This window comes from Hippocampus zosterae, chromosome 8 (assembly GCF_025434085.1).
Source record: "Hippocampus zosterae strain Florida chromosome 8, ASM2543408v3, whole genome shotgun sequence".
Taxonomy (NCBI): domain Eukaryota; kingdom Metazoa; phylum Chordata; class Actinopteri; order Syngnathiformes; family Syngnathidae; genus Hippocampus; species Hippocampus zosterae.
This window is the reverse complement of record NC_067458.1, coordinates 13,853,864-13,865,453: the sequence shown is the minus strand read 5'-3', so window position 1 is coordinate 13,865,453 and position 11,590 is coordinate 13,853,864. Positions and strand designations below refer to the sequence as shown.

General features: G+C 40.1%; 1 protein-coding gene across 5 annotated transcripts; it reads right to left on the bottom strand.

Moving 5' to 3' along the window:
* Positions 1-664: 664 nt before the first annotated feature.
* Positions 665-11,358, bottom strand: LOC127606317 (afadin- and alpha-actinin-binding protein-like). Of its 5 annotated transcripts, XM_052074559.1 has the most exons (15): positions 11,297-11,345; positions 10,420-10,451; positions 9,636-9,753; positions 7,791-7,948; positions 6,833-7,036; positions 6,131-6,241; positions 4,743-4,878; positions 4,591-4,666; positions 4,333-4,513; positions 3,509-3,662; positions 2,969-3,084; positions 2,695-2,868; positions 1,998-2,106; positions 1,337-1,469; positions 665-1,245 (listed from the first exon to the last, which is right to left on the bottom strand). In XM_052074559.1, exons 3-15 carry the CDS (start codon positions 9,652-9,654, stop codon positions 1,119-1,121), a joined length of 1,698 nt encoding a protein of 565 aa, XP_051930519.1. In that variant the 5' UTR covers positions 9,655-9,753; positions 10,420-10,451; positions 11,297-11,345; the 3' UTR covers positions 665-1,118. The 5 variants fall into 5 exon arrangements, with proteins under 5 accessions (XP_051930519.1, XP_051930518.1, XP_051930521.1 ...); XM_052074558.1 differs by lacking the exon at positions 10,420-10,451 and having other exon boundaries at positions 11,296-11,358; XM_052074561.1 differs by lacking the exon at positions 10,420-10,451 and having other exon boundaries at positions 2,695-2,865; positions 11,296-11,358.
* Between the last annotated feature and the right edge of the window lie 232 nt (positions 11,359-11,590).

The window sequence follows — 11,590 nt, the reverse complement described above, 5'->3', positions numbered from 1 at the left end:
AGATGAGAGGAGATATTCGTTCAAATGTGCTTTTGGTTTTTTTTGGTCAACAAAGTTATCTTTAACAAATGCCTAAAACAAATACAGTAATTATTCAATGTCACAAATGTACAGTGGAATCTTTTGTGCACTCTGGAGAAAAAAATTATCAAATAAAATATACCAAAAGTAGCCAAAAGCATTTCCTTTAACAAAGACTTTTTAAATGAACTAAATAAACAGAAGCTCTGAAAGCAAACCAAATCAGCACAACTTTGATTTCCTATACTTTTGTGGTGACTAGAAGCAGTGAGTCTTGTTTTCTGTCGGGCATGGCCGCTTAATTTGGGAAAACGAAGACCGCAACCTGGCTCATTATCACAATTGTATTCACTAAACACCCCAAAAGTTCACATCCAAATTTAAAAAGGTTTCGCATTGTTAGGGAATTAAACAAATGACTCAGGTACAGAAAATAAATTGATCACATCGAACATTTAGGGCAGGCACATAAAAACCATCGTGATTTATTTACTCACCAAGTGCAAAACCAAGGTCCATAGGGGTCTATTGTATCGTTCACCAAATGTTTTACTCGCCCCTCCGGCCATCATATAAGAACAGGAAAGCTTGTTGTCCCGTGGCTGTTTTTTTATTTTTAATTTTTTTAAATAGGCATATGGGGAAACACATTTCATACAGAGGAGTTTCACAAATTTGTCTGCATTAAAATAGAAAAAATCACTTTCAAGTGTGAACACTAACACTAGTCTCATAATCATCCGACAAAAAAAGGTTACTATCATATGTGTCTACTGTGTCTCTAAACACAAAAAAAGAAGATTCTTGTTCGAATGACACCCGTAACCAATGAGCCTTACATGGTTCTTTCTTGTACTGACCACCTCCAGGGCTTTAATATAATAGCTAAACAGTACAAGAGAAAATACTTTCCACAAAATCTCAATCGAAAACTGAATGAAAACAAAATGCCCACAACTGACCAGATCATACAAAATACCTCCAACAACCATCCATCTTTGCTTTTATCCTCCCTCGGGTCATGGGTCCTAAAAATCCCGAAGTCTAAATACTTTGGTATGCACTGTAGCGCAGTGCATGGATATCGGCCTTTATTCTCAGATAGAGCCGTTGTCCCGTGTGAGCGTGAGGCTGCTGTGGTCGCCGCCGCTAATCCACCATTTGTGCTCCGCCACCAAGAAGCTAGCATCTCTCGCATCTTCGCTCCTCTTTGGTTTGGTGGAGCTGAAAGTCACACAGTCACAAGTCAACCACGTAGGGAAATTCTACAGCCAACATGAAAAATCACAACCATAACACAGGTAAAAACATGTACCTGTTTTCACAGATGATGCTTAATGTGTGAAGCAGGTCCGATGTGGAGGATGATACACTTGGTGCACATCCAGGAGTGGGGGAGGTGATGGCCCTTTCAGGAAGCGATGCTCTACTGGGCTCTTTTTCAGCTACTGCAGAGATCAGGAAACAATAATGACCCTCACTAGGAAATTGCTTTATTGATCCCCGTTGAGAAAGTGGGCAGAACTGTGGTGACAATTACATTAAATAATCAAAGTGTGATTGTGAGCCAGAATGGTTGTGTGCCCCACGATTGGCAAGCAACCAGTTCAGGGGTGTACCCCACCTACTGCCCGAAGACAGCTAAGATGGACTCTAGAGGATGAGCTGATTAGAAACTGGATGGGTGTCTTAAATTGCTTTATTGATCCCCGTTGAGAAAGTGGGCAGAACTGTGGTGACAATTACATTAAATAATCAAAGTGTGATTGTGAGCCAGAATGGTTGTGTGCCCCACGATTGGCAAGCAACCAGTTCAGGGGTGTACCCCACCTACTGCCCGAAGACAGCTAAGATGGACTCTAGAGGATGAGCTGATTAGAAACTGGATGGGTGTCTTATACTGCCCCCTGGTGGTCGAATGGCACGCACCAGAATGATCAGTCCAATGTGCAATGAAAGGGGAAAAAGTCACTCACGTGTCTGAAAGGCACAGTGCAACTGTGGTTTCTTGGAGTCAGCAAAAGGGCTCGAGTTTAAAAACTGGTGTTTGAGCCACGTGGCGCGTTCTTCCTCAAAGGTCTTCCTCTGAAAGTACAAGTACAACTCATTCAATCCCAGCCATTTTCACAGTAGCAACTCCTTCAATCCCAGCATTTGACTGGATTTTGACTGATCTTGCAAGGCCCACAGAATATTTGATTCTAATGCTATATAAAAATGGAGCCTACCAAAATAAAGTTTGGACTCTCTTCTTTCAGCAGAAAAAGAAAGTTTTGTTTAGATATTTTTCCATTCTTCAGCAATCGGCATTACAAAATGGCTACGTTTCATGAAAATAGCAATTCCTGGGCAAAAAAAAAACGGAGAAAAAGAGCTTTTGTAAAAGCATGCATTTCAAGCACATGAGGCACCACTACCACCTACTGGTCACTTTTTTTTACATGATTTACAATGCAAAGTGCTTATTCTCATTCACAGATTGCATCATGCCCTCCTCCTCTCTGACGCAAAAAAAAAAAAAAGACTTGGACGTACAAGTATGTCTTTGGTAGGCGGAGCCTAATTTTAAAGAGACGTACAAGTACGTCTTGGGGAGTTAAAGAGTTAATAAGCAGTGTGATCAGCATAATACAACATCAACATGCATTTCGTGGGATTTGATTTCACAATCACCTCTTCACTCAGTCGGATTGCTGCCTCTGTGAAGTTCCTCCTCTCCCTCTCAAAACTCTTCCTCTGGCCCTCGAGGGTCTTCCACTCGTCTCTGAGACAATCTTTCTCCTGGAACATGTGGCAGTCGGCCAGCATGGCGGAGGTCTCCTCTTCACACTGAGCACTCAGCTTCTGCTACCAGAGGAAAGTGTGGGGGAAAAAAGGCCACAGTACATTTACAGACATTATTTGACAGTCCTACAACACACTGACACAATGAAATATTGTTTCTTACCTGCAGGAGGTGTTGCTGTTTCTGAATATAGTCTTTACACTGCCGGGCCTCGAGTCTTAGTTTGCCCATTTCCTTGGATGCGTCATGGGGAACATTCTCAGTGTCTTCGCTGTCATCTGTCGAAGTCAACAACACACAAAGATCTTCACTTATGCTGCTTGATTTCTTTGACCTCTAGTTTAATTCAGCATGCAAAATTCCATTTCCAACTTTGAGGGAACGGTTCAGGCCAGAGAAGACTACTTTCTTGTCCAACCCAAACATTGTCCCTCCGAGATGAACTGACCCCCCAAAAATCCTCGAGACACAATCTCTTTAAGTTTCCCGTATGTATAAATGTAAGTGTATGTTTTAAAGATCACTGACATCATTTACTGCAAGCCCTCCTAGTTACAGTACATATTTGGCATCTATAGCTGTTGGCTATACTAATGAATGGTTTATAAGCCTGAGAATGCCATTCTCAATTTAATGTAATGATAACCAAATATAATGAATCCGCATTATAAATTCAGTTGAAAACGTGAAGAGTTTGACTACCTCGGCTATCCAGTCTCTCAACGTGGGTCTTCAATTTTTTCCACTGACGCCGAACACCGTTGGTCAACTTCTCCCGAGCATGAACACTAAACAGGTCTACACTCTCCTTACAAGAATCAATCCCTTCTTCCTCATCCGAGTCCACCTGTACCCCCCGAAAAAAACAAAAACAAAAAAAACATCCTCTTCTATCAGTACAGTTTAGTGATCATTGTACAGTTTATTGCGACGATACATTCCCACTCACAATAAAGACAAGAATTTTTTTTTTGAAATCGTACCGTAATTATTTTTGCTCTCCAACACACATTGAACCCAACTCATCATAAACACCTTATTATAAGAAAATACACTTTTTTAAACACACCCTAAACACATTTGAGCACACATGCAAAACTGCCAGCATAAAATATATTTGGTGGGGTCAGACCAAAAGTCAAAATTTGGTCAATTTCATCATCTATTCACCAATTGATGCTATCGGCCAGTCCCCAGATGGCGATGCATTTTTTACAAATTCATGACTAATATACAGTAAGTGATTAAATTAGCTTGCTCTATTTGACAGTGCAAAGTTAAGAGCGTGTTTTTGGTTGTTTTCCTGGAGTTGCGTTTCTGCCCGACATCAATGAAATATAAGTACCGGTACTGTATGTATTGTACTGTCTGCATGTACAGGTGGGACCTGTTGTGTCTGGTTGTCTGTGGCTCTCCTTTCCCACATATGAGGGCATTACAGTACTTTGTACGTGTATTCTGTAAAACCCTCTGATAGTGCAATATATAGCGGGGGGAACACTCTCCGATGATTGTGTTTTACCTACTTCTTGAGCACCGTTGTCCTGTTTGTCTCCGTTGACAGTTGGCTTCCTGGAACTGAGAATGCCCACCATCTCTTTTTTCATCTGCTTCAAAACTTTTCTCAATTCAGCATTTTCTAGCAGTAGCTCCTTCTGCCTGCTCTCGTAGTCCCAAAGCAGAGTTTTGTACATCTCCCCCTCGTGCCTGCGGAGACAAATGCAATTCATCGAGCGCAAGCGAAATGTTTGAACTGTTTGTTTTGGGTGAAAAAGACAACTTACTTTGCTACCGTCTTCTCAGTCTTCCAGAGGCTCCTCTTGCCGTCTGCCCTTTCAAGTTTATTTGATACGTCAATCGCTAAAAGCAACAGAAAGTCATCGTCAGCACAACATTCGTTCGTCGTACGATGATGGTGCAAATCAGGAAATCGAACCAAGTCTCTTCTCCTTTTTGTCGACCAGGAGCTGATTCATTCTCTCTTTCAGTTTGTTAAACTCTCTCTCTTTCCTCTTCATTTCGTGATTGTACTGGCTAGCCCGGCTGGACACAACGTTCTGTAGCTTGTGAATCTGGAACAAAAAAAAATTGGAAGTGGTCAAGAACGCAGAGAAATTACCGTATTGGCCCGAATATAAGACGGCCCACTCTTTTACAAGATTCAAGTTTGAAAAAATACTTTTTGAACACCAAATTAATTTTTATACAGAAAACAATTACAGTACATCTGAAACAAATGATTATAATAATATATTTGAGAGAAAATATATATTTAGTTTTGCCTCATTCAAATCTTAATATCTGTACATTTAAATATGTAAGCTAAAGTGCAATCACATTCAAAATGGCTTCTGGTTTTTGAAATGTAAATTAAATCATAACTTCTCCTCAGGTGCCGGTTAACCTGGCCGATCTTCGACACACTTTTTCCCAGATTGTCACTACGTTTCTCCATTTTCTGTTATTTCTTCTGTTAGTTTCTTCTTTCCTTTCTTACCGCCATTTTTTATTTTTCTTCTTCGTGCTACAGCTAAAGCTGTTTTTATTTTTATTCTTCGTGACAGGGATTCACTTTGGCCTGGTGAGTCAAGTTCAGCATACGCTTCAATGATATCTGGCGCCATCTAGTGTCGTGAATGGTTGTAATGGTATAACTTTTTTTTCTTATTTCAATGCAAAAATACCATCTTATATTCGGGCCAATACGGGATGTACAATGCGAAACACATTTTGTAGTAGTCCATGTGTTTTGGCATGTGACTTTTTTTATTGTGATTGATCCATCAATCCATTTTGTAGACCACTTATCCCAGCTGACTTTGAGTGAAAAGCAGACTACAGCCCGGACTGGTTGCCAAGTCAATCACAGGGCTCATGAATGGGAACCGAACCCACTGTCTGCATACTGCACAGAGGTCAGGTGAGTGAACCACTAGACCATCAGGGACCGATCGGGCTTAATTTTGACCCAAAATGTGCAAAAATCAGAGCGCAAACAAAGCCTCTGTTGGTGACATGTAACTGAACTAAGATGTCGATATTATTCACCCTGACTTGATTTTGACCAGTGTATGAATATTGATGTTGCTTATCGCCGTCTTTATTCAAGAGTGTTCAAGGGCACGATATGATTTGCTGTAGTCAGAAAGTGCGAACGTTTGAATGGGAACCAAATTTAGCGCAGACAAATGCAGACGATATGCGTGCATAATGTGCTCGACAAATGCGAATGCATTACAGAAGCCATTTATGGGACACGAGGGATGTGTTCTGTTCTGACCGCTGCATGTCATTCAGAACAGATATTTGTCACTCTAAAAGCACCTCTTCCTTTTCATTTTTCAAGGAGTTCTGCAAACTCTTCACTTTCAGATGGAGCTGTCGTTCCCGCTCAAGAAGACCAGTGTTCTCTCTTTTGGCAAGTTCAAGTTGCTCCTATAATAACAACATGGCATCATGAGAGTAAATAAAAAAAAAAAAACATGACACAATACAGTGCAGTATGTAAAGGTTTTGGCATAATGAGAGTTTGCCCTTCAGGAGAACAAATTTGTATCGCGATACGATTGCTTCAACATGTGCGGATTTCATTCAAAAGCACGAACAACTAAAAATGGAGATCATTAAAAAAACATTTTGAACTATAAAGACAATTTAGGTGATTTAACTCGTGCCAAAAATGATGCTACACAACGACCACTTTTAGTCGGACAATTGGAAGCAAACACTCGAACAGGGAACATTAAAGTATTACAGATTATACATACGCATAGCACGCACGTAAAGCCATTTCTGATTAACATTCAATGCTGGCCAATACAATCGTCGAACATAATATTCTGTGGGTCTTGAAAAATCAGTCAAAGAGTTCTGAACTGACTGCCACTCAATGAGGTGTGATTCGGGAAAAAAGCTGAGTTAAAAGCGAAGCTAAACATAGACAAGAAAGTGACATGGTATAAACCACAGTGGCTGAAGCTTGGTGTGCAAAATGCAGCTCTATGGTATTTAGCAGGGTGATGTTACCTTCAATCGCGTGATGGTGAGCTGCAGGGAGTCAACACAGTTGCTGGACTTCAACTGCTCCATCTCCATGTTCTCCACAGTTTGGAGGCCTCTGCGGTGGAGCTGAAGCAGCTCGTACACGCAGTTAAGTAGCGAGACAACATTCAGCTCTGAGCTGCTGCCAGATTGCGTCCAAACTGGTGGAAGTCCCAGTGATAGCACCTCCTTTGAATGAAGTGAGAAGCCAAAAGCCTTTTTTTTTTTGGTAGTTTTTACATTCTCCATTCGAACACTGCATTGTAACGTACAGTACAGTGCTGTCCTGTATCTCACAAACGTGACACTGAACATGAGCACTACATTTCTTTGATCGACCATGGCGAGGCCTGTTGTGATTAGTGAAGCCTTTTCTGTTAAACCACTGTCTGGTGTTGGCCACCGGGCTATATCTCACTTTCAATGTGTTGGCAAGGTTATCACTGAAGCCATCTTGATGGAGAGCAACATTTGTTTTTTGCAGATACAAAGAGTTCCTCGCCATGTCTTTTAATGCAAATGTGCTACATGACGCTGGAGAGGGAAAATGGCTAATTGGGCCCAATTTGGACATTTTCACTTCGGAGTGTATTTACATTTGTTGCCAGCTGTTTCGACATGAATGGGTGTGTGTCAAGTTATTTTGAGGAAACAGGAAATTAACGGTGCTGTACAAGCTGTACACTGAATAATAGGGCCAGCAAGTGTCATTTTGTCTGCATGGCTCCATGAAAACATAATAGAATATGCATACAAATGTGAGCGGTTTAAATAAGCAAGTATACCTATTTAAGTACACTAAATGAGAAATATTGGAACACCTGGTGAAAACGTCAGAAGCTGGTTCTAATTGTACCACTTTAACAGCTTCTTCCTCTTCTAAGATGACAACAAGATGTTTGTTTTTGCACATTGTGTTACGGTGCAATCAGAGGTCACTAACCTGATTGAGATGTGTGACACATTCTGGAACGTTATGCTCATTGCAGAAGTTCATGTTCATGTAGGAAGTTCTCTGCAGAGACAGCGGAGGCTGGTCCAAGTACCCCATTAGTGGGGGTGTGTGACATTTGATAGAGTTGCTGCCAACATCCTTGACATCTGAGGAAACAGTGTCTGTTAGACGCATAGCATGCTAAGCAAGTGACTTATTTCTGGGAGTAAGATTATGTTGTGCAAGTACAATAATGAAAGCTGGAAGTAGAAATGAATGGAGTCTCTCACTGCCTTTTTCATGGTAAATCCTCCAAATGATCTTCAAACTTTGAAGCTATGTGCCAACAACATTAGATGATGTAGGCAACCCCCCCCCCCCAAAAAATTGCAATTTAGTGTTATAATCTTTCTAGGGATACCTGCTTCAGATTTGGGGCTCATTTGGGCAAATGAATTCCTGTTATAGAAGTTGTGTCTGACATGACGCAAGAGGAAATAACTGTGGGGTAGAAATGAGCACTTGTCCTGTGCGTGCCATGTCAAATGGAGTAATGGAAGGTATAAGGTTCAATGAAATGAATTCCATGACAATTGGTTTGATAAATGGCTGAATAATTGGCACGCATATTTGCAATTCTAAGAATTCAAATACTATCGTTCACCATATTTGATTCAGGCATTTCTAGATTAAGTTCAACCACTGAGGAAGAGCCCAATTTGATTTAGACCTTTTCAAAATGAGTGACATCAGAGGGAACCAGATTAAAATGGCAATATCAGAATTAGACACTAGAGGACGCCATAATGCATTTAAAAAGCAGTTGAATTAAATACAGTACACAATGGTTACATACGAACTGAAACAAATTAAAAGACAAATTCAATATACAAACATGAGCTTGCTTGCTGACAACTACTTTTTTATGGTGAACTGATCATAATTTTTGCCAATAAATGTATCCGGAAACAGTTTTCTTGTAATGTATTCAAGAGTTTTGCCTAGTCCCATTGCAAAAAGCAATTAGCTGGCTGGCGCACACACACACACACACACACACACACACACACACACACACACACACGCACACGCACACGCACACGCACACGCACACGCACACACGCTAAGAATAGACTAAGAGCCTATTATTGACTTACAAGAAAAAGGTTGACAGTATCTAGGTGACTGTTCTACATTGGAGTTCCACGGCGAGACAATTAAATCAGGCCGATTATAATGTGTCGTTGATAAATCGACATTGTTCAATCTGTAAACGATGCATGATATTTTTGTGTTGCATGGAGATTAAAAGTGTCACTTTTCCACCACTTAATCACCTGAGAGAAACGAGAAGTTTTTCACTTCATGGTAAGCTTTGTCAAATAATATAAAACTAGACTTTCATGCCCAATGACAATAATGTCCTCATGGAAACATGCTGCTCGGGGATATCAAGGAGAGCATTCTAAGGATTTTTTTTCCTTATACAAATTTTAGAAAGCGCGTATGTGCCCCTTTGTAAATTGCAGTTTCTGAAATAAATATATTGTTGCCGCTTAGAAGGTACAAAATGAGTCACCATTTGTTATTTTTTATTTTTATTTTCAAACTTCATACTGCCATCCATAGCGAATTTACCTGGGCTAGATAATGTCTTTGTTTAAAATTATTTGGACAAAGTTCCACATTATGTATTTCAGTACCAAGATGATATCGGTTATCGGACAAAATATCAAATATTGGCTTGTTTTATCCCTAATTATCAATATCAGCTCCAAATATCCTATATAGCGGGACTCTAATCTGTTTGTGTCTTTTTATTTTCAACAATTATTATGTTTGACTTTAACTCACCCGAGGAGGACTCTGGCATGGTTGAAGTGGAGCCTCCTGCGTTTTGAAAATCCGCTACATATACTCAATACACTTGCACATGTCTAGTGTTCCAATATGTTCCTCATGCAGCCAGCACCTGAAATAAAAGCTCATATTAGATGACAGTCAATAACATGCCCTTAGATGGTAATTTTTTTTAAACAGGTATGAAGATAAACAGGATGTTGCCCGAGAAGGCGGTGTAACAACACATTTTCATTGCTCGCTGTTCATTACTTTGTCTGATGTATGAAACCAGTGGAAAGTTCTCCTGTTGCATGAAGAGAAAAGATTCAGCAACTGTTTCATGCTCACTTGTTAACTTTTCTGTGTCATTGATTTCACAATTACAAATGGAAAATGAAGTGAATAGTCTTAAGGAATATTTTTGAGTGACGGATAGGGATATGATTGAGTACATTGTGTGTTTATGCTGATAAATCTCCAGAACGAGTAACATAAATGTTCTCTGGTGGAATGTTTTCGTGCTAGAAAGATGAAATTCAGTATCACAAACATTCAAATAGGATATTACATAAGGCTGGCAAGCAACACTCCCATGACTCTTGTGAGTAGGATATTATTGACAGTCTGCTCACCCCAGTTATACAGGCGCATTGCAATATGATTAGTGTGAAAAACTTCATAGCAGTATTTTAATTCAAAAAAAGTGAAACCCAAATATTTTCATTCACCACACAGTTAAATAAAATCATGACATTTGTTTTCATAATTGTAATTTACAGTCAATCAAAACAAGCACCTGTTATCATCCAGTGATTTAGGCGCAGTGTGTGGTGGTCAGGAGGGGTGAAACAGAGCTCCTCAACCAATTTGAACAGAAGAAACATTCAAAACCATCCCCGAATTTCGCAATTTATTGGAGAAGTAGTTCCTCTGGATTATTGTGGTGGTTTTGTGAGAGCAATGTCACTGCAGCTCAAATGGGAGCAACCTCTTATCTCAATGCTCTTTTGCTTATCTGATCAGCCTAATCCCAGACAGGCATTATGGTGCCTTATCTGGACAACAACATACTCAATAAATCCCACACATTTTATCTGTGAATTGTGTTTGTCAGATAGCCTTTTCGGTAAAGAAAATAAAATATAATAAAGCAAATGCAGAGGCATTTGCTCATCAGTCTCCACGGTGAGGCTCATTGAATTCATATTTTCACAAGGCTTTTAACGTTAGATTTTTAAGTTCAACGTATTACAAATGCATGTCACTATAACACAACAATCTAAGCAGAAGCACAAAGGGCGGTTTCTAAATTTACCTTGGGTCAACTGAAAGGTGTGCACTTGATTTTACAACGGTGAGCTGGTATAAGTCAACTACGATAAAGATAACAAATGTGACGCATTATGCACTCGTTTGGAATGAGAGTGTGTCATGATCATGACGTGCTTTAACACAACGAGGGAACAAACATGAGGTAAGAAATCATCACAAATTGTATTTATTCCTAACTTTTAACCAGAGCAAAAAGGGCAATTTCAATGAGGTCGCGGGGGCTGCAGGTGTCGGCGTCACCTCGTTTACGACCCACCCCCTCGATATATGATTTGCCGAGATGTTGATATTTAATGCTTCAAATGCGAGAAAACAAATAAAACCTGAGTGCTGTACTTACGAAATGTCATTTTTCTCTCTCCCTCGCCGGCACAACGCTCCACTCAACTCGCCAGTCTCCCATCTCCAAATTAGAGCACACAAGGAAAAAAAAGCACGCGGATTGGTTGACATGTCGCTAAGCAACGTAACACAACTCTTTGGATTGGCTCATAGTTTTCACGTTTCTTGGAGTGGATATTCATTAAAAAAAAAAAAACGTTTCCATTTTATTTGAACCTGCACAGACCCCCACAATAATTGAAGTGTTTGAGGTGGTGTAGGATCAAATAACGTACACCACGATGAAATTGGAC

Coding starts and splice junctions, on each gene's coding strand:
- LOC127606317 (XM_052074558.1), bottom strand. Junction 4,879..6,130: donor TGAAAAATGAAAAGGAAGAG/GTGCTTTTAGAG, acceptor TTTTTGTTCCAG/ATTCACAAGCTACAGAACGT. Junction 2,107..2,694: donor CAATCCGACTGAGTGAAGAG/GTGATTGTGAAA, acceptor TTGTACTTTCAG/AGGAAGACCTTTGAGGAAGA.